This window comes from Melospiza georgiana, chromosome 4 (genome assembly GCF_028018845.1).
Source record: "Melospiza georgiana isolate bMelGeo1 chromosome 4, bMelGeo1.pri, whole genome shotgun sequence".
Lineage (NCBI taxonomy): Eukaryota > Metazoa > Chordata > Aves > Passeriformes > Passerellidae > Melospiza > Melospiza georgiana.
In genome coordinates this window covers 6,949,918-6,974,971 of record NC_080433.1, presented here as the reverse complement: position 1 = coordinate 6,974,971, position 25,054 = coordinate 6,949,918, and the positions used below count along the sequence as shown (strand labels likewise).

At 43.2% G+C, this 25,054-nt stretch overlaps 1 protein-coding gene across 3 annotated transcripts in view; it reads right to left on the bottom strand.

Moving 5' to 3' along the window:
- The window catches only part of CAMK1D (calcium/calmodulin dependent protein kinase ID), a 221,957-nt gene that overhangs the window by 13,234 nt on the left and 183,669 nt on the right, over positions 1-25,054 (bottom strand). For all 3 annotated transcript variants that reach the window (XM_058021911.1, XM_058021912.1, XM_058021913.1), the window contains exons 6-8: positions 17,990-18,065; positions 9,072-9,184; positions 6,645-6,723 (exon numbers count right to left, since the gene is read on the bottom strand). In XM_058021911.1, coding sequence (XP_057877894.1) covers positions 6,645-6,723; positions 9,072-9,184; positions 17,990-18,065 — 268 coding nt within the window. The remainder of the gene's footprint in view (positions 1-6,644; positions 6,724-9,071; positions 9,185-17,989; positions 18,066-25,054) is intronic.

Genomic DNA, 25,054 nt, shown 5'->3' with positions numbered 1-25,054 from the left:
ACTTTCAGAAATTAATTTCTTAGCCACTGTGTAGAAAAACAATGTGAATTAGCAATAAAAAATTATAAGAAATTTAATAATCCACCAGGACCAGAGTCTTCCAGTCTGAGGAGCTCCAGCAGGATAATCAGAAGGTCTGGAGGACTCAGCAGTCATCAAGTCCTTCTGCCCACCCCAGCTCTGCCAAAATAATTTTGACAAATATTTGACAAACCAGTCCCTAAAGATCTTGGAAAGATGGAGACTCCTCAGCCATCCTATTCCAGTGCCTCACTACCTCCTAGAAGACATGGAAAATAGTTTATTCCCTTTGTCTTTGAAGCATCCTTTCACATATTTGAAGCCTGTTATCATGACTTCTCTCAGTCTTCTCTTCTCTAGACTAAACAGAGTTTCGCTGTTTCTTCATAACTCATGTTTTCTAATCCTCTGATCTAGCGAGCTCCTCTGGACTTTCTCCAACTAGTCCACATCTTCCTTCGAGGGCAGCACCCAAACTTTCTCAGTTTTCCAACTAAGGCAGCAGAATGGCAGCATTGCTTTCTGCTTTTAAAAGAAAAAACTCTGCTTACATACCCCAGCCTGCTGCTTCCATTTATGTGTCCCTGTGTTGGAGACACCCCTTTCACTTTGCCCAGATCATTCCAAACTGTTCTTCTAAGGACATGCTGCTTTTTCTGCCTTCATGTCCTTGGCACGTCTGAGAAGTGCTGAGCCTTCTCCAAACTGCTGCCCTCCTTCCAGCTGACAACAATCTCCCAGGATCTTCACCAGAGAGATGAAAGGAATGCCTTACCCTTGGGAAGAAGGACTAAACCCTCATGTCCCAAGAATGGAGACCCATCAGTCCCACCCTGCTGTAACTGAGCTCATCTCTGTTGTGTTATTCAGGAGTGCTGGAGCCAGCAGGATTGAGGGCAGGAGGAGCAGGGCTCACCCAGCTGGGAAGGGCCCTCACTGCCATGGAAACTCTGCCTCAAGCAGACAGAAGGATGGGCAAAGCACAGCTCCCAAATGGCACCTCACCTCCTCTCTTTGGGTGCTTGTGCTGTTGATAGAGAAAGAGAGGTGTTTGGCTGAAAACTGGATGATCTTCAGATCTTTCTTTGAAGATTATTCCTTCTGATCACCTTTCCCACTGACAGCAAGGCAAGTTAGATTTCCTGGATTTCCCACTGGGGCCAGGTGACCAAAATCTTTGTGAGGCACTATCTGGGGGTTAAGCATCATGTTCACTGTTCCATCCTCTGTCCTGCACAGTGAATATTGCCAGGCTCAGCACAGTCCCTGGTGGATCTACTGACTATCATGAGCATCTTCACATCTATACCACATATATTTAATCATGAACTTTAGTTCCCTTGCTAAGAAGAGAAAGAATGAAACTAATAGATAGTGGTTTTAGGGCATTTATAATTATTTCTCTTCCACATTTCCCTAACTCTCCAAGTCCACAGGCTATAAACCATCTCATTTTTCCTTTTAGGACAAAAACACCTTCATATCTTTCTTTTTTTTCTTTCTTTCTTTCTTTCTCCCTTGCTCTCTAGCACAGCATATACTTTGCCTCTAGAAATCAGCTCAATTTTCACTGAGAAATTGCAATCAGCTTGAGCTAATCAGACTGATGCTTATCTAGTCCTGAACAATAGTTTCTGGCTTTGCAGTTAACTTTGAAGTTAACTATGTCAGCTCTGAAGTTTTTTTTTTTTACCAACTGTTCTACTTGGCCCAGTAAAAGACATTGTTTCTACCTACCACATACATACACAAAAATAAAATTAAACAAATCAGAATAGTGCATCATCTGTTATCCTGCTGAGCATCACCCAGAACCAAGCAAGGACTGATTAGTCTACGTGATATCTGGATTTTCTCTCAGCATTCCCATTTTTGCAGCGCCTAAGAGCAGCTGCATCCTAACAATGCTTCGGGGAAATTCATGTTGAAGCTGGTTTTACATCCAGTTGTAAATATAGAACTGTCTCAATGCACAGAAATGGATACCAAGAGACCAAGAATGATTTCTCCCCATCCCAAACACATCCACTGAAACTAAAGAGGGTATTTCTCATGAATAACCAGAACAAATCTAATCCTGCACATGAGAGGAATCTAATCTAATGATCAAATATTATTTCATAGTATCTAATTTATTTTAGCTCTCTAGCTGACTTCAAACTTATCACACCAATTTATCTGGCCATACCACTTCTAAGCTTTGAGAGGAACCTCCAATACAGACAAAACCAGCAAATTTCCTTTTGGACAGTTCTTCCTTAGCATGCTGCAAGCAAATGTCTCTCTCATCCTCCCTGCCCACAATGGCAGGCAGAGCCTTTCATCTACCATTATTTTCTGAACCCTCCTTCTGAAGGCAGCCAACTCAAATGCTGTGCTGGCCAAAAAGTGCTTGGAAATACTCCTGAGTATGATGACAGGAAACATGGAGTTAGCTGTAATGGATAATGCTGAGGGATCATAACTCTTCTATATGTACACACACACACATCCATGCATGTATATAAATACACACAGACTGTATCAGTGTGTTCCAAAATAAATAGAGTGTGGGGATGAACTCGATAAGAGTTTGATTTAATGTTGTAAACATCAGCAATTCCCTTCAGGAAGGCCTTTTCACACTTCAAACAATACTGTCTGAGAGTTGAGCTCTTTGTAAACCATGTCCTTTCCCTGGGTGGAAATTATTATCTGGCTTGTGCTCTCTGGCACACGATAAACACTTGGAGTCATGGTCACAATTTGCAGAGGCTCAGCCCTTGCCAGAGCTTTGTGATTCCTCAGGGTGGGTGTGGCTGGATGCTGGCACATCCCAAGGATCCTTTCTCCCTTGGCACAGCCAGGACCACACTCCTACCTGCAGACACTGGTGCCACAAGCTCCTTCTCCTTCTACAGTCTCTGTATTTACAATCTCTACATGGAGGCCATTAATCCATCATCCTTTAATTCAGATGCCCCAAATTGCCTGTGATGCTGTAAGTGCCTTCAGCACACAGCTTTAAATCCCATTCAGGTTCACTTGGTTAATGCATGATGGAGTAAATAAATTCATGGCAGCCCTTCTAAGTTCTGTATTAGCTTCCTAGCTGCTGCACTTTGTCCTCGCCCTCTGAGCTCTGTTCTCTTTCCCTCTGATCCAAGCCTGGAGGCTGAATTTGGCTCTTCAGGACCTAGTTTGACCTGATGGGGAGCACATTTTGATAATCCTTGAGGGTCCCTTCCACCTCAGGATATTCTATGTTTCTGTAAGTCTATAGCTGGAAAAACCAGGTCCTCAGGTTTCTGCTGCTCCCCCCTAATCACTGCAGACTGAGCCACTGCCCTAAACAGCATGTGGGCTCTGACATGGCAATATATTTAATAAACTTAATTGCTGTCTTTAATATGAGCCAGGGAAACATTAAAATGTATCAAGCTGCAGCAAAATCACCCCATTCTTTTGTTACCTTCATTTTCCATGTCCTTTTTGAAAAGTCACAGTGGGAAAAGCTAAGCAGAACATTGCACCTTTGCAACACCCCATAAACAGTGCAAACCTCACTGAAAGATACATTATAAAATAAATAACTTTTCCAGTGGAAAGCATAAGTCACCTGTATATTAAACTGGAGAAATCTGAATAAATGGACACGCAGGGGTGGACTCATTACACCAACAAGTCTCACATATTGTACTGTTTCTGCTGTCATACTTCACTGCAATTATTAGCCTCCTTTTCTGCCAGCTCTGAGTTTAACACACCATCCCCCTACCAAGGCCATTTGATTATAAATAGCCAGACATCACATAAATGCAGGCATGTGGTGAGCAGATACACTGCAGAAAAGTGGGCCATTGGGAAGAAGTATTGACTTTTTTTAGGGTCTGATCCTGTGCAAACATTTAGTCATGCAAATAGCTGTCTGTTCTGGAGCAGCTTCCCAAAATTCAAAGATATTATTAACCTTAAAGGCACAAATGTATTATCTTGCAAGATCCAGTTCCTGCAAGCCCTGTTTGGAAGGATTTAGTGAAAACACTGTGATTAAAATAAAAGGTGTGTTTTAGAATCAGTTTGTTCTTCACAAATACTGCATATTGAAACAACAAAATTTCATGGCCAGGTAGCCATGTCATACACAGTTATCTACTTTTAGCACAATCAGATTATAAAATATGAGGTAATTATTCATGATTTGATAGATTTCATCCTAATTTGCGAAGATCTCAATGATCTGAAACTGCACAGGAAGAATTCACAGGAGAAAGAAAAAGGGAAAGGTGGAAGATGTTACCACATGGATCGACCTCACCACATATCTATTAATTATCTGCCATTTGCACAGCAGCAGTGACCCAGGGAGGCTTGTGCTCTGTTGATGAAACAAGGAGACAAACCCAAAATCTCACTGAAGTCTGGCAAAACTCCCATTAGCCTCAGTGGAATCAGGATTTTGCTTCATGAGAACTCTAGGGTTCAAAGATGCTTCTCCAGTTATGTTGCTTGTGCAGACAAGGAAAAATACCTTTTATGAGCAGCCATCAAGGGCTGCTTGCAGTGCAAACACTCTGCAAAAGCATATAATTTATGGGACCACTTCAACCTGCTCTGATCATCCCTTCCCACTGAGCCAAGAGCTTCAGGTACCTCTGTCCTGTGATAACTCACAGAGCAGATGCTCTCTTGGCATCACTGTGGAAGGTGATGTTGCTGGGGGGATGTGAAATCTATGCTCAGCTGAAAAGGGGCTGTGGGATGATCCAAAAGCTGTGGTGGCCTCTCTCTGCTGGCTGCACATGTGCACCCCTGTCTGCAGCTGCTGCAACACTGAATGCAACCATGAGGGAGAGGAACTCAGGCCTGGAGCTGCTGGAAACTTAAATATGCCCGGGTTGAGAGAAGGACACAGCTGACCACCGAGACAAAGCACAGAACTCTCTTCCTCCTGCACTGAAAAAGCCTTCCCTCCCTTCCAGGAGAAGGAAAGGATGTCACTGCCACAGATGGTATGGCTACAATGAGAAAAGAAACAGCAAAACCCTCACTATTTCCTGACATAAGGAGTCTGGGTGGAAAATGCTCCTTGAGCAATGCTTTGGCAAAAGGAGATCCTACCACTAACTCCAAAACAATATCTGGGTGAGCAGCCAGGATTATCCAAAAAGGCATTTGTCACTACAGGATCCAAAGCCTCCAAAAATAAAAAATCACTGCCCATCTCTGCAGAGAGGTCCATAACTGCAGTGTCCATGTTACAGGGAGCTCTCAGAGCAAGGGGGAATGAGGCATGGAAAGCTGCTCATGGGGAGGACAGAGGCAGGTCTGAAGTCATCCATAGCTTTGGAAACCTCCATGCTTTTCCTTTTTGTCCTCTAATCCCCTGGCATACACTCTCCTTGAGTCAAAGGGAGGTGGATCCAGGGTGTGGAGTGCCAATATGTTGAATATTTTCAGCCTCCCTTCTGCAGTGCCATTTGGATGTCTGACATTTCAAAGGCTGACCCTGAGCTGTGCTGTGTCAGAAGTCTTGAAAATGAACCACTGGATGGCAAAGTCAGCTTGGCAGAAGATGACCCTCTGCCACAGAAATGGGGAAAAAACCTTTTTGGGGGGTTGTTTTTAAATGGAAAATTGGATTCTGTGGAAAATAGTACGAATTATGTAGCAGCCTGTGAGTTTCCATTGGCCCTTGGCCATGACATGCAAAAGAAAAAAAAATAAAACCACACACAAAAAAGGAATGAAAACACTTTTTATCATTTTGTTCCTTTTAGAGGGCCCAGAAGCTGTGTGTGTTACAAGTGCCATGTTTCTTTGTTGCACTCCAGCCACCAACACAGATGTAGCAGGGCCAGAAGCTGGATGCTTACATTTTGTGTATCTTGGATGTAAGGCTTTGGAAAATCTGTCTCTGAGTTGTACAAATGGTCACCTCACTCCCTGCTGGGAGCTGCATTCTCATTGTTTATTCTGTATTCCTAATACTGACTTGTTTAATTTCCTGAGGCTCAGGTCAGTATCATTTAGAACCAGTCTGGGATATTTTTTTTCATCTCACAAAAGTGGGATTTCATGTCTCAAATTTCCTTTTTGTTGCACAGACAATGCAAAAGGAAGTGGCATTTGGGGCAATTTTGACAGCATAAAAACAGAGTGTAATGCACATCTGGGGTGAAAATGTTTTGCCATTAACTCTTTTCTGTTGCAGCTATTGTAACAACAAAAATGATACCTCACCTTGCTTATATAATATTCCCTACCCTAAAAGAGATTCAGAGCCCATGTGTGGGTGCAGCTGGTAGTGTGGGATGCTGCTCTCAGTCACTCAGGGCTGGTCAGAAGTACATGAGTCACCCTTGCTCCAGCTACACAAACCTTAGGAAATGTTGATGAAGTCACTCATATGCAAAAGGATCATCTGACTTTAAGCACTTTAATCATTTTGGCACATCCCACTGCTGCACTAAAGTCACCATACATAATTCAGCATTTTACTAATCCTTACACAGGTTGGTGCATGAGATTAAAGTCCATTACAGTTTTCCAGGAAAATCTGGAGGACAAAGGCAGGGGTTGTAAGAATAAAGGCTCAGAGTTATGTAGCAGAGGTCAGTAGGGTTTCTCAGAGCACTGCTTACCAAGGGTGCCGTGCTGCTTGCTCACAGGTGTATCTTTTATTGGGGTCCTTCTCCATCAAATTCCGAATGAAGTCTTTAGCTGAAAAAAAAAAAAAAAAGAGAAAACGATTGAAAGCAATGGAGTTGATGCCCAGTTCTGCTGCCACTTTCAATAGCACTGATCAGGCTACCAAGTGCCATCTGGCCACAGCACAAGAAAACAGCCCTGGGTCCTTTGTCATTTATTATAGATAGAACCAAAGTGACTTAGGACCAAACCCAAGCTATTTAGTGTACCAGATTAAAGCTGAAGGCACCTACTCCTGAAGGTACATGTAGGAGTGGGATGGATAATTCAGAGTCAGCAGTGCACAGCTCTGGGTCCCTGGCCAGCATCATCTTAGTGGTGTGAATGTGGCCACATGCACTGGATGTGCTGGTCAGCCAGGGGAGAGGGAGGAGGTCAGATGCCACAGTAAGAGAAGCTTCACATTGCTCATCCCGAGCACATGGACAGCTGTGAGGACATGTTGCCTATTGTTCTGGGTTGACTACATGATGCTTTTATCCCCAATCACCTTGTTCTGTTTATGCTGAATAATAAGTTTTGCACCTTTAACCCTTGTTGCAGAGTGAAGGGGGGAGAGAAGAAGCAGCAGTTTGTTTTCAGACACTGCACTCACTCCTCCACATTCCTGCTCCTGGCCTGTGTTGTCTGTGGATGGACAGACAGCGGGACAGAGCTCTCCTTTGCTTTTAGTTAGTTTTAGCTAGCTGAGGCAAAGAAGTTCCCTGGACTTTTTTTTTTCTTTTTTCCCTTTTCTTTGGACCTCTTGAACCCTGCTCTGGCCTGAACACCCAGGGGAGAACCAGCAGCTCCCACCTGAGGCCCACCGGGCCGGGCCTGGCCTGCGACATTTCCAGCACTGAGGGACTGACCAGAGACTGAGTGAGCTGAGCTGCAACCCGGGGAGGGACTTTCTCAGTTTGTCATCTCTTTTGGAGCAGCAAGGGGTTTTATTGTTTGATATAGTTTAGGTTTTATTGTTTAATAAACACGTTTTTCCCACTTTTCTCCAAGGAGGTATTTTCTCCCGAACCAGTTGTGGGGAGGGGCCAATTGAATCTGCTTTCCTAGAGGAGCCCCTTTGGAGGTTCTCTCCAAAATTTGCTCTGAACCAGGACACCTATATAGGAGGAATTGAGCAAGGCAAATGGACTCCCTGGAGCAGGAGGCAGTGTGTTTTTAATCAACACCACAATGGAAGGAAGGGAGATTGCAGCGTGGCGTGCGTCCAGCAGCTTCAGGACAGTGCAGCTGAAGGAGCCACAGCAAAGCCAAATATGGCAGGAAAATCTTTGTGCTGATTTAGGTGATGGACTTTCCCTCATGAGACAGAAGGGTCTGCCAGCAGACCTTCATATTTTCTCTGAAAATCCTTATTAGTTTAAAAAAACTTCTCATCACATCTATTTTTGAGCAATCCATCACAATGATATCTGGACTGCAGATGTAAGCAGCATAAAATGTTGCTCTCTGTGTGGAGATAACAGAATACATAATCATCTTTATAATAAAAACACTCAATTTTTATCTCCCCTGCCTCAATCAGTAGCACTAATAAATCAGAAAACTGTATTTATAGGGATATTTTTACATGATGGAATATTCCTAGAATTCATTTCTTCTTCTGCATGAAGTAGCAGATGTTTCCCTGGGTTGGAAAGAGCAAGGACACTGAGCTTGGGTGACCTTTTGGAGGCTAAACAGTGTGTCAGGGACACATGCAGGTGCAAGTCCCCTGCTGTCACCCCTAGACACAGACCCACACTGGAGCCAGAAGCCCTTGGAACATCTGCCTGTAACACATGTGGGATATGTGCCCCTCTGCCAGGCTCACTGGAGCAGGGGCAGGTGGGTACTATGGGTTAAATGTCCCCTGCACTAGATGAGTAACATCACCCACATGGACAGTCCTTCCAGTGTCTGGATCTGCTCACCTGCCTCATTTGCAAGCCATTAATTTCTTGGTTTTTTTGCTGCACAGACTGAGGACTTGCTTTGGAGCTGCAATGAAGTGTCAGCAACAGAGCCAAACTCATTTGCCACCTTACTATTAATGGCACATTAACAATCTGCTTTTCATTAGGACACAATGAAGAAATTAAGCTGCTTTTTCTTCTTGGGACAGTCTTCTGCCATCTTTATCTGCTGCTTGAGCTATGTTTTAGTGCTTTTTGTGTGACTGACAGACCTAATTTGTCTGCTGCAGAAACAAACTCCCATGACTATTTGAGCCAAAAGAAATGCATATTCCCACTGGTGTTCAGTCAAAAGGATCTCTGCACATGATGCAGGGTGCATTTCATGCCCGGGGGGATGCATGCAATAGGCACAGTTGCATGCATGGTCGTTGCATTTAAATTTAAAGAGCAGTAGCTACTTACCAGACTCTGAGATGTCATCCCAGTATGGAGAGTCAAACTCATACTCTGCCTTAAGGATCTGCTCAAAGAGCTTGGAGTCGTTTTCATCATAGAAAGGGGGATATCCACAGAGCCTGGTGGAGAGCAGGAAAAGAGAGAGGTGACCACTGGAGCCATCTCTGCCCAGAAGGTAAGAAGGAAGGAGGGAGGGAGAAGAAGGAGAAACTCTTGTCCCAGTAAGTTTTCAAGCAGGCAAGTGCTACCATGAGAGAAGTTTCTTCAGGAATATGGAAGGCCATTTCTGGAGATTGGCACTGCCTTGGACAAGGCAGAATTCTGCCTGGAAGCCTGGTGCTGTTGACCCCTCAGATACCCTGGCCTCTCTCTGCATGCTTTTGAGTGTTTAACCAGAGGAATGGTTTTATTACACAGACATGATCCCTGCCATCCTTTCCTAAGAGGAGATTTCATGAGCTAAACCCTTCATCCACAGAGCATCAGCCCCTCCAACCCCTCAGCACATCCAGAAGTCCTGGTGCAGAGCAGGGCAAGGAGTCCTGCAGAGCTTTCAGGCAGAGGACACAATGCACCTGCAGGATGCGCTGGGCTCTGTGTCCCCAGGCACAGTGAGGAGGATGCCCAGGAGCCCATGCACCTCTGCAGCAGAGCTTGCAAGGGCTGCACAGGGCCCTGCTGCTGCTGCAGACACAGGGACAGCCTCTCCCTTTCTCACTCCTGCAGGTGATTTTGCTGACCACATCCAATTGCCTGCCTTGCCTGAGGCTGACAACAGTCCTGTCCTCGTTCTCAGTGTTTATAGCCAGATTTCTCAGAAAACCTAGCCCAAAAAAAAAACCAAGGGAAAAAAAAAAAAAAAAAAAAAAAAAAAAAGAGACCCAAGAAAACCAAGCAGGACATTGAGCATTATTTGCCTAGTTTGAGCTAATCCATTCAGGGTGCACCCTCCCAGTGCTGCAGAGCAGGACAGCCACGATGCTGAGGCAGGGCTGGATGTGGGAAAAGCACATCTAGCACTGCATTAAACAAGTACAGTGATAAAACTCGTGTGTCAGAGATCCCTCACACCCAGCTGGTGCTGCAGGCAGCATTCTGTCCCACTCTGCACAGACATGCCAGCAGAGACAGCCCTTCTTCAAGTTTTAACCCCATTGTTGCAAAGTGCCAGATTTACCTCTGAGGCTGGCCCAAAGTTTTAGCAAACCCATCCTGCTCACAGTTAAACAGCCCTTCCTGCCTCTGTGTAGAGATGATACATTTTTTTCCTCTCATCACTGATCTGTGGTCTAAATCATTCTTCCACATGCTTTGCTGGTATTGAAATGATATTTTTCCTACAGTTTATTTTAACTCAGAGTCAATCAACTTCCATAAAGCATTTAATTGGAGAGAGCAATTACAAACAGACTGTAGATCTAGCTCAGAAACAGCAGCAGAAACTGCAAGAAATGAATACTTGAGTTATTTATAACCCAAAGGCAGCCGGCTGCCCTGGAGGTTATTTGAACCAACTCAACACCTGAGGGTGAAAGGAGCAATGTTTTGTTAGCTCTGAAGAGCCAGTGTGCTTGATAAATAATTTAAATACTGAGATGTTGGTCTGCGTCACGGCCACGCTGACCTGGGACAACTCCACTGACATTTGCAGCATGATGATGAACCCACTGTGGTTCAGCTGAACCAAAAATCTCTTTCTTTGTCTCAGAGAGATGAGCCAGTCCTCATTTGTGTGCCACTGGATGAATGCCATTATCAAAGCAGGAAGATCACCTCCTGCCAGACAAGTGTGTATGTCCAGAGCAGGACTGTGTACCCATTTAATGGGCACCTGCTGGTGCCTGGGGCTGGGTGCTCCTGTTGGAACCCCCATGGTGCAGGTGGTGTATGAGAAGAGTCCCTAAAAATACTAAATTTAGCAAATGCCAAAAAGCCACTATGTACACAGACAACAGAGGAAAAACATGTGGTGGCTTAATGAAGAGATTGGATCCACAATCAGTGTCCAGCTCTACTGGTATCTGTGAAGAAATTATAAATTACTTCTTTTAGTGTAATAATTATCAGTGCTCACATCCCACAGTCTTGGGGTGGGATGCATATCAACTGATTTTCTCCTTCCTCCTCTTTCATCACAACCCTCAAGATTTTGGGTGCTTTACTGAGGGGAAATGATGGAGCTGACAACAGCAGTGTTGCAACTGGCAGGATGAGCACTGGGGTAGAGATTCCCAAGTTGGAGAAAAAGAAAAAAAAGAAAAAAAGAAAAAAAAAGAGAAAAAGAAAGAAAAAGAAAAAAAATGAAAAAAGAAAAAAGAAAAAAGGAAGATAAAAGAAAAAAGAGAAAAAGAAGAAAAAAGAAAAAATAAATTAAAAAAAGAAAAAAAGAAAGAAGAAAAAAAAGATCCACTTGAAGCCATTGCTCTGTCCCCTCCTCCCTGTGAGACTCAGAGAGCTGCATTTAAGGAGCCTGACAGCCCTTCATTAATTTCTTGCCTTCCTCAGCACTTTCCTTAGACAAGCCCAAAGTGCTCTGATAAAGCATTTGAAGGCAAGCAGACAGTGCTGTGCATGCTGGGGCACTGGCAGGCTGCTCTGGAGAGAGAAATAACTCTCTTCAAATGTGCACTGTACTAATTACCTTGGCAGAGGTACAAGAGCACAAGTTGGGACTGCTGTGATTTATGCACACTTGTGGCAGCAAAAGGTGGGAGTGAAGTGCTAAGCAGCACAGAGCTGGAGGGCAACAACCCTGCAAGGGGAGAGCACAGAGATATGAGTCCAAACAAGAACCCCAGCCTCTCCAGAGCCTTTCAGATTATGGGGGAGATTAAAATCTTCTTGCATGGCTGGAGTATGTACAGGGCAGGGGAATCAGCCTCTGTGTCCAGGAGGTCACTGCAGCCCACGTGGAGGCACAAGGAGAGAAAGGGTCATGCAGGAAGGCACCAGAACTGCCAGGAGCTGGGCACAGGGCAGACAAAAGCCTCTTTTGGCACAGCTTTCCCCTTGCTAGGAAGAGAATGAGAAGCATTCATTGCTACTACAGGTCATGGGCAGGGAGATCCCCCCAAATCAGCCCTCACCTGAGAGCTGAGTGAGCCCAGGGGCTGATCCTGGCTTGGCCAGGGATGGGATGAACCTCCTGCACAGGGGGATGCAAGGATGTTCCTCTGGGAGGCAAATCAGTGAGGACCTACAGCAGAAAGCAGGTGAGAAGGGAGCAAGCCCTGTAGGGCACAAGAGGTGGAATGTGGGAGGGGAACACTGGGGCACCCTGATGGGTTGAGAGCTAAAATACAAATATGTACAGCCTTGCTGTTCTTTCCCTTAAAAACAGAGCTTAAGAAGTTTTAGTGTAACTTAAGGTTTAACATTATTGGCTTTGCAGAAGGGATGGGAAAGCCCCAGCAAATCAGCCTATCTTGAATTTGATGGCTGGAGGAAATTTTGCTGGACTTCCAGCAACTGGGCCACTTTCCAAAGTCCATAATGAGTTTTTTGGTTAATTCTTACAGAATCAAAATCCCACCGGCTTCATTTCCATCTGCTGGGACATTTCTGTGTGAATAAAATGACCTCACTATCAGAGGTTCTGCTGCTTTTCTTCAGATATGCAGAAACGCAAAAATAACCCCTCTGTCTTCGATGTGAAAAACTCCAGCACTGTCCTGGGGGAGTTTCAGACAGCTATTAGTTGTCATCATTTTCTTGCAGTTTCACCAAACAAAAGGTTTTCAGAATTTTTTAGCAACCTTATCACATAAGCAACAGATTTTCCCCTAAATTCCTATTCCCAGTCTTGCCTTAAAAATAATGGGATGCAGATAAGAAGAACACAGGTGGATGTACAAGAGAAAGACACTTCCAGAAGTAATTTCTAAAAGTGATCCTGAGAGCACAAGAGGCATAGCAGGAACACTTTGTCTTCACCAGGCAGAGACAGCAAACCCCTGCAGATCCCATTTCATATTGGGGATGATACTAAAGACTAAAGAATTCACATGGTCAGTGTCCAGTCTGTAACACAAGAGGCCCCAGGGTTAGTTTTAAAAACAATTTTACAGTTAGATTAGAACAAAGAATTCAGTAGCTGCTCAAAGACCTGAGATGAATGGTGTGGGGAGTCATCCAAGTGCTATTTATAGGGATTAAACACATGTATTTCTTCTGTATATTTTGGGAACAGTCCCTCATATTGGCTGACACTGCTGCCCCCACAAAGCTGTGGACAAGGACACATCAGCAGAGGGGATCACACACAAATTAAGAAGCAAGCAATGAGGAATGATCATTTGGGGCTGTTTTCCCAATGTTAGCTGAGTTTTCCTGAGCAACCCAAAATGCTGTGTCCTCTGCCACCTTGATTCTCCTTCCAGGGCTGAGCAAGTAAGTTATTCCTCACTTTTTTCCTTAACAAAGCAGGAAAGATGACTGACCACTTTTTCCCAATGGATGACTCCTAGGTGATGGTGGAAACTTCTTTTGGCACAAAATACTTTGCACTGCCCCTGGTTAATCCTTCCATACAAACAGCACTGATGATTCATGCACATCTACTTGAGAGTCAAAAGCAGTTCAGCAGCAAAATGTGAAAGTTTGATCCAAGATTTATCTACAGATAGGTAATTTTTTATAAAAAATAACAAACCAGTAACTCTCTGTCCAAACAGTGACTGGAAACAGAAGAAAATTCAAGGCAAAATGTGTTTGACCTATTGCAGAAGACTATGAATAACCAGGAGCTGAGGCAGAGCATCCTGTGCCCTCAGGTTCTTTTCCAGCTTCAAAACATGATTTTCTATTTTTTGCATAAATTAACCTAATCTTCTCTATATAAGGTATGCATGTGATCAGTATTTTCCCCAAGCTTTTGTAATCCCTTATCTGACCCAGAAAGGCCCCAAATCCAGCTGCTGGGAATCCACTGAAGTCTCTTGCTCTTCTTCTGCTTTATATTTTAAAGCTGGACACACGATCAAAACTACCTTGTGATAAGTGGAAGGCCAGGCTCAACAGTGAGGCTGTTTCAAATTGAGAAATACTGCAACTGGAATAACAGGAAATTTCAGGCTCTAAAATTAGTTTTTGTGAATAATGACTTCTCATGCAAAACAGGTTTTGATAAAAACTCCATTGGTGCAGCCTCTGCAATCTGGCTGTCATTAAGGAGAAGCATTGGAGACTGGCACTGAAACAGAATTATTCTGTCCCAAGACATCCTTGCAGATCACGGAAACAAATATTTCTCTGCAGCATCAGTGCCTCAGAAACAGTTTGTTCTTCCAGTGTCATGAACTGAGGGCTCTCAAGTGAGACTGAGCTTGGGTCTGGAGGCACTCAAACCACTTGTAGTAATATTAGCTCAAAGCATCTTTAATTTATGCCTGATTTTGTGCTGGTTTCCTTTGAGTTTCCATCTTCTTAAATGACAACAGTCTGTCCAGAGTGGCAGTGAGGATCTGTGGGAGAGGTGAGGAGATGAAGCAGGACATGCTGCTTGGATTGCCATATGTAAAAATGCATCTCCAGCTGGTTTGGGCATGTGCAAGTGACTCCAGCTGTGCTGACTGTGGAGCTGGAAATGGCAAATCCAAATGGGTACAGCTAAATATTGGGGCTAATAACTCCTGCTCAGCTAACAACTCCCAGCATTTCACCAGGTCCATGTGGCATCTCAGTGCCATGTCACTCTGGAGCTGGCACTGCTGCCTCTGATGGTGTGGCATTGCTAAGGCCACAAAGCTGCCTGTTCAACCCGTGCCCATCACTGGCTGTACCAGACACCCCAGAGGGACAATTCCCTCCAGCTTAGGGAAGGACCCTCCTCCTCCCTCTCTTTTTACTGTATTCCAGACATTCACTTTCTTAAGACACCACATCTGCAGCTTCTGGCTATTCCTGGAAGCAAGGATGAGATCCAGACCAAGGCTAGGACACGTGAGGTGTGGGCTGGGTTTCTCAGATCACATTGCACTCAGCAGAGAGGGATCAAGGGAGGCTGGAGAGTGATGTAAATGTACCAAAAGCAGATGAATCCACACTGTGGGAGCAGGGCTCTTAGCAGGGAGCAGGGTGTGATCCAGTCACCTCAGCACGAGCATCTGGTGCTGTTTGACCTGCCCCATGGTCTTGGGCTTGGATCCATCTGCCTCTGCAGATGGAAGGGCTCTGCAATGTGTTATATTTTCCAAACCCATGTGGCTGCCCTGGACCCCCCAGCATGGCCCTAAATGTCCAAATTTAGGCAACTGAACAGCCCACCCTGGTGAAATGGCTGTTTGCATCCACTCAGGCTGGGCTGGGGTGCCCAGTGACCTGGGAGTGCACAGAGCCCCTGATGCCAGGGGCTGTGGGGGCCTGACCAAAAAGGGAGCCCAGGAGTGCTGCTCACTGCCACAGGAGCTGGAGGATGTGGCTTACACATTGAAAGAGCTGCTTTGGTCTCCTACCCAATCCCACCCAAGCTGTAACAATCTGGCAAAGACATTAACAGGCTCCTTCTACAGCAATGTGTTATTGCCACTTATTTGGGCAGTACAAAATACAAATCAAGACCTTATTACCTGAAGCACAGAAAGCCTGAAAAGGTTTCCTTGTCCTGCAAACAGGAATTCATAGAGGCTCATTCTTACTGAGATGATTTAAGCCTTCTGGGCTGGGAATTCCCTGTGTAGTGAATAGGGAATTTAAATTTGCCCGACAAGCTGAGCACATGCTGATTTGGAAAACAGAGCAGGAAACAGAGCTGAACCTTGCAGAAAGAGCAGCCTTGCTTAGGAAGGGGGAAGATTATGGAGGAGATTAAAACCTTCCACCTGTTGAAGCAGTGCTCATAAAGTGGGTGTGGAGGGCACATTGCCCAGCAGTGTCTCACCCCTATTCCCCAGCAACAAGTGAAATAAGAGCACAGGTCTGCCAGCACAAGAGACCTTTGGTGCATGCCATAGGGACATGGGACTGACAACCTGGAGGAAAGCAGAGCCAAGTTTATCTCCAGGCAGGCCACAAGCAACAGCTCCCAGCCCTCCCCTAGGCTGTAGATGGACACATATTTTCATGGTGGATATAAACTGAATAAATTGAACCCAGGCAGCAGCTGAGCCTGGATGTGAGGCAGAGCGGTGCTATCTCCCACCTGCATCCTCCTTCTCCCACTCCCTGAAGCTGGTATTCAGCTAAGTCCTAAAAGAGCATCAGAAAAATCCAACTGTGTCCTGCCATGGCTGGCAAGGACTAACAATGTCAAAAATCCCAACCCTTAGGACTACCATTATCAGATTTGCTTGTGAAAAAAGGTAAATTTGAGTCAGCACACACCATCCTCATCTAAACGAGCACTACGGAATGGCTTGTGAAGCAGCCTTCAAGGTATTTTGGCACATCTGTGCTCTTCCTCACTGCTGTAGTAGGTCCCAGTGGGCTTTGAACCAAAGTCAAAGCACTGTTGATTTTTGCTTTTGCTTTGTTTAGCAAAAGCTTTTTGCATCCTGCTATTGATGACTGCTCCAAGAGAAATCCATTCCCATGTAAGTTTTGTACTCAACAAGTTTTCAAAATAGACAGTCATAAAACTAATGTTTTCAGACAGGATTTTGGTTTCAATAAATAAACACGTGCAATAAACCAAGCTGCTTTCCTATACTATTTAATATAAAACCTCCTTGTTTTGGGGAGCATATAAATTATGCAAATGTAATGCAAATGTAAAGCAAATGTAAAGAATGAACATTGTACAGAGAGGATAGCACAGCAATGAGGTATGCCCTGGCAAAAATAGTTCTACAGCACCATCAAAAAGTTATTCATGTTGACAAGCCTTGAAATGTCTGCATAAGGAAAAAGGGAACAAAGTAGGAATGCTTTAATGCTGTGCCTTATTGGAGCTGCTTTTTCCTTCAGTCTTGTATAACAGTTGTGACAGTTGTGTAAAAGGGAAAAGTAAAAAAAATAAAGCAGTGGTAATGCTGTCAGGAAAAGACATTTGTTTCTGTGGCAGCTCAGTGGACACAGAAATTAGTTTCTTCTCAAAGCCAATCTGAGCAGGGAACAACAATAACTTCAATAATGTCACAACCTGGACAAGCCCACATTACTGCACACAGTGTAGTTCTGATGAGAGCAAGGATTTTGACAGCTGAAGAGTACTAGTCCATTTCCTACCACTTTTGCTCAAATTTCAGCCTTTATGCAGCTGGGAGGTCTTCAGGACCCAGGACATTGCTCTGGCTGCCCTGGGTAATTCAAGACCCTGGCACAGAGTCAAAAACACCTGTGCCTTCGATTTTAACCCATGGAAACAATTACCAACTTTGTGTGAAGATTTACAAGCCACGAGAGTTTGAGTAGAATGATAGTTAATTTGTCATAAGATGAAAAAGTAGAATTTTTGGGTTTTAGAATGGGGTTCAAGAGGCAAAATAGAAAAATCTGGGCGTGTCCTGTTCTTCTTGTCCTCCATCTTCTGCTGTGATGGTGACACTTTTGGATTGGTTTAGAGTAGAGACAGACTGTCTAACATAGGTAATAAGTATTGGAAAATTATTGTAAATAAAATACACGTAGTTCTTAGTATAAAAAGCTAACACCACCCCAAGGGCAGGTGCTGTGCCACAACCCAACCTGTTGGATAGATCTCAGCAGGGCAGAGAAAGAATGTAATAAATAAGAAAGAATAAACAACCTTAAAAAGCAAAACTGATGAATCTCAACTTTTTCTTTGGTCGCAAGGCTGGGAATAAAAGACTTCCTAATACCTCAGAAGTCATCTCAACCACAGAAACCAAAGAGGAGGTGTCCAGGGTACATTCTACCCTGCATCACAAGTGTCAGGGGTGAGTTGCTTTGCCCCAGGCTGAGCAGGTAACTCCATGGTGGGAGAGCAAGCTGCAGGTGCCAGCACTGGGGACTCCAGCGGTACTCACAGGATGTAGGCGATGACCCCGATGGACCAGCAGTCCACGGCTTTGCTGTAGGGCTTCTGGGCCAGCACTTCAGGAGCTGAAAATAAAAAGCCAAACAAGCACGTGTTATAAGGCCAGACATTTGAATATGGTCAAAAGGTAGGACTCTGAGACTTGGAGACCTCCAAGACCTTGTTTTGCTCTCCACACATAACCCTTGTGTTGCCACGATATTTTGTGAAAAATCCCTTTGCCAGGATTTTTTCTCCTGAGAAGCCTCAGAGGAAAAGAAAAACATTGATTATCTGCTGCTGTGGAATGCAACAGGCGCATCTTTGGTCCATGCTGGTTGTTTCTAATTAATGGCCAATCACAGTCAGCTGGGTCAGACTCTCTGAGAGTCACAACCTTTTATCATCCCATTCCTTTCTTTTCCTTGCTAGCCTTCTGATGAAATCTATTATTTTAGTACAGTTTTAATATATCATTTTCTTTTAACATAATATATATCATAAAATAACAAATCAGCCTTCTGAAACATGGAGTCAACATTCTCATCTCTTCCCTCATCCTGGGACCCCTGCAAACACCACCACACCCTTGTGTTTGCAAATGTGTCCTGAGGTTTTTGAAGGTCATATCCTCACGAGAAAGGATGACTCCGAAAGTAGAGCAAATTCACAATTTTTTTTTTTGTCTCCAGGCACAGAAAACAAAACAAAGCACAGAAAAATGCGTGAGAGGCAGAGGGCCATTGCCTCCCTGTTTAGGAGGGAAATGAGGCCGAGCTTTGCAGCGGTGCAGAGATGCAGATTCTCCCTGACAGCATCACAGCTCTGCTCTGCCAGAGAGGGCAGCTCCAGAGGCAGCTCAGAAAGGGCAGAGAGTCAAGGAGGAGATAAGCTACATCTGCAGGAGAGGAAGGAGAGCAGCCACCACTTCTTGCAGCAGCTGCCTTCCACAGCCTGCTGGATGTCAGAGTCGGAGGGAGCCATTTGTCCTTCTGCCTCTGGGAACACAGACAGCTCAGAGGGAGAAATGAAAAGCTGCAGGAATTGGACATGTGCACAAAGGAACTGAGCCTCCTGCCTCTATACAACCATCATAGCCTTAATTTTGCTAGAAGCAAGAGCCTGGGAATTTATTTAAACTCCTTGTGGATCTGCTTTACTATCTTATACTACTGAGACTTAAAAAGGTGCATTTTTTTTGTTTGGGTCCCTGTTGAGACCTTGCAGTGCAAATGCTTAAATCTAAATTTTAAACCCCTGTGACCCTAATCTTTTTCATGTAAAGAAGCTTTTGCCTTTTTCAAAGCAAAATGTCCACAATAATGCAAGAAATCACTGATTGTAGCATTCCTAAAGCAGACTTGCCATACTGGGTTTTAAAAAGTACAGTACTTCCTTTGAGTAATTTGGAGGTCAAATGCTGGAAAAAAGTAATGAAGTGACAAATCCCAACAAAAATATTTCTTGGGAGTCACACCTTCCTCTGCTGGGAGTCTCACCAGCTCCAAAGCACTTAGTTACTTGAAGAAGAGCAAAAAACAAATTGTGAAACACAGAGATATATTAAAGCTTGAACCTCACTTTTAGTAGCTATCTATCCTCTGCTGTACTGGTAGGACTCTTTAAAGTCTTATCTTCTTAATCCAGACAAGCCAACCAAAACCAAAAAACCCCAAGGTAAATACTGCCAGCAAGGTATGGAACAAGAAGAGATAATGAGAATAAAAAAAGACTTTCCAATGCTGTGGCATGAGGGCTCATAGGGGGGACTGGAGGAAGAGAGGGCACAAGGCAGGTGAGGGCATCTGCATTTCCACAAGCAGAACAATGATGGAAATGGGTTATATTTCACCAGGGACATGCTGCAGAACTGAAGAAAATTCAGGGGAATGTGGGTAAAATTATAAGTGCCAACCACATTATGAAGACTCTTGAAGACTGGGATATGGCCCAGTCCGTAGCACAGGTTAAATACTTCTCCAATTTTCAAGTCATTCAGGAAATTGGAACCACTGAATGTGAACTGGAAACTGGGACCACTGCATAAGAAATGAGACAGTTTCCTGTTTTGTTCCATCTCTTGTAATCAAATTTTGTGACAAAATATGAGAACGAAAGGAGTTAATTTTCTCCTGTCTTTATGTGTTTAGATGTCTCCCAACTCTCCAGCCCTTCCAAATTCCCAGTATTTTATTCACATTCTCTTCTGCCTTTGTCTGTGCCTGTTTACATAACTTTCAAGATTGGTAAACATTACACATTTCATAGCTCCTAAAGAAAATATTATGCAAATTGCTGCTGAGCACCAGTGAGCTCCTGACATTATACAGATATGCCACATTAGCATAACAGAAAACAATTCTGAAGTGAGGGGATGTGAACTATATAAAGATTTTCCCTCTTAACACATCAAAGCTGTGCTGGGGCATTTCTCTCTGTTTTGAAGGAGTGAAGAGCACTGATAGCTGCTGCTCTGGATGGAAGCTCTGAAACAGGTAGGAACAATACAGGGTAAGCATTAACAAAGAAAGGTAGGAGGTTTAAATACTTCTTTTAAGGCCAAACGGCTGCTTTTGATTTTTGTTCCAATAAGCAGAGAGGAACAGGAGGACACAACTCAGCATCATCTGTCTCTGATGTACAGAAAAACGGAAATATTTAATGAGCTGAAAAACAAGTCAGAGAAGCTCTCAGGAATGAAGGCAGATCAGTGCCAAGAGGCAAAAGCAGGAGACACAACGAAGAAAATCCAGGAGCTGACAGCACTAAAGGATCAACACAGACGGCTGGGGAGACAAAACAGCAGAAAGGAGAAGGGGAAAGCCAAATCTCCCATTTCTGGAGCTGGGGAGATGCCAGCTGAGCAATGGCTTCCACTGTCACATATCCCCAGGGAATCACTCCGGGCTCAAACCATAAGCAGTGGCCACCTATGGTATGCAGGGAGCCCCTGATGCTGGGAATAATGTGCTGTGATTCCATGACTCAGAATGCTGAACAATTGCTTTATTAACACTAAAAATACAATACATAATATAGAATACAATATATTAAAATATATATAAATATATATTATATAAATAAAATATATAATAATAAAATATATAATAACAAAATAATATAATATAGAATACATATAATATGTATAAATATATACATATAATATGTAATATATAATACATAGAATAATAAAATATAATACATAAACATAAATTTTATATATAGAAATATTATATATATGTATATATAATGTAATATAGTATTATATATACTATATATAATACTATATTACATTAATACTATACTATAACTATACAAAAGATACTAAAGAAAAACCCATGACCGTCTGAGACAGTCAGGACACAGCTTGGACCCAACTGGCCAAGGAAACAAAACAGCCCTCAGCAGAATCCAATTGACAAATCACTTTGGGTAAACAATCTCCATAACACATTCCACAGGTGCAAAACAACAGGAGCACTGAATAGAGATAAGAATTGTTTTCTCCTCTTCTCTCTGTGCTTCTCACTGCCTTCCCAGGAAGAATCCTTGGGGAGTTGTGCCTGCTGCTGTCTGTGAAGAGAGCTGTTGCCACAGTCACACCCAATGGAGCAAACCTGGGCCTTTCCTTCACATGCAGGAAGGTGCTTCAGGCTGAATCAGCATTGCCACAGTGCCAGGTACAAGGCATTCCACCTTCAGATACATTAAGATGTGCTTCTCCGGATGATCCTGCTGTCTTATAGTTAGCTTTATTTTTTTTTTTTTGTTATGTTTTGCTTTTAATAAGAGAAAAAGTTTGAAGGCTTGTTTCAAACACTATACAAAAGGCACTAAAGAAAAACCCCTGACATTCTGAGACGGTCAAGACACAGCTTGGACCCAATTGGCCAACAAAACAAAACAATCCTCAGCAGCAATCCTCAGGTACATGAAGATGTTCTTCCCCTGCTGTCTTACAGTTAGCTTCTTTTTGGCTGAGTTATATTTTGCTTTTAATAAGAGAAAAAAATTCCAAGTCTTGTTTCAAATGGAGGTTTTAAGAAAAGGTGCAGACCAGAACATTTGGAGCCCTTTCAGAACACTACACCATTACCCTCAGAGAGCACAGCTATGCTAATAAACCCCCTAAAAATGCAGCTGCTGGATGCCAAAAGCTGCAATCCATGTTCCTGCAAAGAGCTCAGGTGATGGGGATTGCTCTGATACTTTAAGCTTGTTGTTCACACTGCACAAGTCAAGAGGGTGCCTGCTCTTCACACCAAGGGCCAACCCAGCCCCTCTCCTGAAGTCAAAAACCTGCCAAGTACCCTCCTCACAGTGCAAACAGGCTGACATGCACATGAAACAGCTTCACCACGTGCAGAACCCTTCTTCCACTGAATCCTGCGGTGAAAACAACTTATTTCATTTTTTCACACATTCCTCCAGTGTTCATCTTGTTCTGGTCAGTCAAGGCTGTGAAGTTTGAGGCTTTTTCTGAAGGAGAGGAGGATTTCAGTGCAGTGTTGCTGACTCTCTGTGCTCCTGTCATTCTTATTTCACATTGCTGAGTCAGATTTCGATATCTGCCATGGGTAATAATGCAGCTTATGCTCAGCAGAGGGTAACACAAGTCTTTGTCAGGATTGATTCCCATCAGAGTGATTCCCATGCTTTATTTTTACTTGATTACTCATGGTTCTGCCTAAAGGCTCCTGAAGTAGTTTATGGCTAATAAGGATATTCTGAGGGCTTACTGAATATTTTCCAGCCTTGGATTCAAAGGATACCAAATAGGTTAAAATTCAACGTGGAAATCTATTCCTTACTTAAATGCTGTGGTCTTGCACAGGGCTGAGAGGAACAGGCGGCTTTGGTGAGGTCTGAAACTGCTGGATTTATGGCAGAGCAGAGATGAAAGCTGTGAAATGACCTTTGTTAAAAGCACTACAGAAAATGAAAACAGGGAGTGAGGTGGAGTATACCAGGACCAGCCACACATCCAGAATCCAGCCAAATTTGTATGGCAAGGCAGTACAAGAAAATTTTACTTGAAGAGGACTGGGACTTGGAGCAAGAATTTTTAATCTCAGTAGGATTAACATATTAGTCAGCCACAAACACAGCTCATAATTCAGTGTTTCTGCAAAATGAGAGCAGATTGCCTCAGACAGGTTTTCTAAGATTTTTTTAATAACTTTTCAAGTGTCTTGAGATCTAAGTTCCATCTGCAGAAATAACCAAAGCTTTTGAGGGATTATTTCTCATGGAAAGCCATTTAGTGAGACCCAATTCCCAAACATCCAAAATCTCTTCAGAAGAATTTGCTGAGTGACTGGAGTCACCTCCTGGTGGGTGTCCAGCTGGACACACCTCAGGGATGGCTCATTCTCAGGCAGGTTTGAGCAGCTCTTACACCAAAACTGAGTTATTACGTAAGGCCCAGAGCTGACCAGCCTAAATCCATGATGTTCAAAATTATAAATCACTAATGGCTTCTTGGGATCTTGCCCATAATCACACACATCACTCAGGGTTTTGAAAACACCACTTCTTTTCCACATTGGACAATGGGTTCATGTGAAAAATGCATATTTTATGATTGGCTTTTGGCAGATATTAAAATGAATATTATATGTGCTGTGTTAGAAAGTGATGCTGTATTCTCTTTAATGTGTTAAATACAGTTTTAGGTTATAACAAAATGTTAAAATAGAAACTATGCTATGTAACATACTTTTTTTAAAGGAAGGACTCGCAGTGAGATAGCAGCCACAGGACACCTGAATCTTTAAAAGAAAGAGAATTTATTGCTCTCTTATCAGAAGAAAGAACTTCTTCCTGCCTCAAAGGCACTGTTAGGATTCAGAGAAGGAAACTGATGATGACCTGAGAGAATCTTGTATTTAATGGAATTTATGCACCATGTATGAGGTGTATGAATATGTAACAGGCTGCTGTTTTTAAGGGTTAATCCTTTGTTAACGTGTGTCCTTTTTTGGGCTTGTTTTGCCCAGAAAAGGTACCCGGACATTCGTAACTCTTTGTCTTTATTCTCTCATGTTGTCCTAATTAAAATTCTCCAAATTATTATTACACTAATCGTATTCCTATTTTTTATAACCATTTTATTATTATTAAGCTTTTAAAATTTTAAAAACAAGTGATTGGTGTTTTTCACCGTTCAGACCCAAGCAGGTCACTCCTCACACCTCATTTGGGGTGAAATGAGCCACACAAGGCTCACCTTGCCTCACCTTTCCCAATTCAGCTGCTATCTAGAAGTTGGGTGTCTAGTCCCAGCTCATCAGACTACTCAGTTCATCAGTCTAGTCCCTGCTCATCAGAAAGAATCCCAGACTCTTTCCATAAGAAATGGGGATAAGAATTGTAAGCAATAAGAAAATGTAAGACCTTCTTAGAAGAGGCTGTATTATCAGATCCCCTTTTCAGTAAGCAAACATTTAGATTGGCCTCTTAACAAAAGTGGCTCAGATAATTGGGTTAAATTATCTGAACCATCAGCTTTTCATCACAGGGCCAAAATCTCTGACAAAACTCCTGAAAAAATAAGAACTCAGAACTCTTGACAGTAATTTAATCTGCAAGGCAGAGCTTTAAAAGTTGAAGTCCTAATGCCCCATTGGCCATGCACATTTCAGGTAGAGTCCAATTTGAAAAGCGATATTTTGATTTTCAGAAAGATAACTGATATTTGTTAAGGGATTTAATTATAATTACACCCTTCCTTATTCAATACATTTCCAGACCACATAAACAGGCATTTAATGTCATAGATACTACTGTTCTTTGCAGATGAAAATAAGAAAAGTTGAGATAAAAAATGAAGCACAGGAGTTGAAAGTATATCCTGATCAGGGAAATGAGACAGAAATGACAGGGGGCTTGCATACTTGCAAATACTTGGGCAGCAGACATGAGTTAAGAGCAGATTTGCTTCTGAGTCAGAAGCTTGTCCAGCACTTTGCAAAGTGGGATCTGACTGGACCCATTTCTGGAGATGAAGTATAAATTGTAGCAGATGCCAATGACTTCTTAACAGAGCCCTGGGTGCCTTTGACATGGGATATGT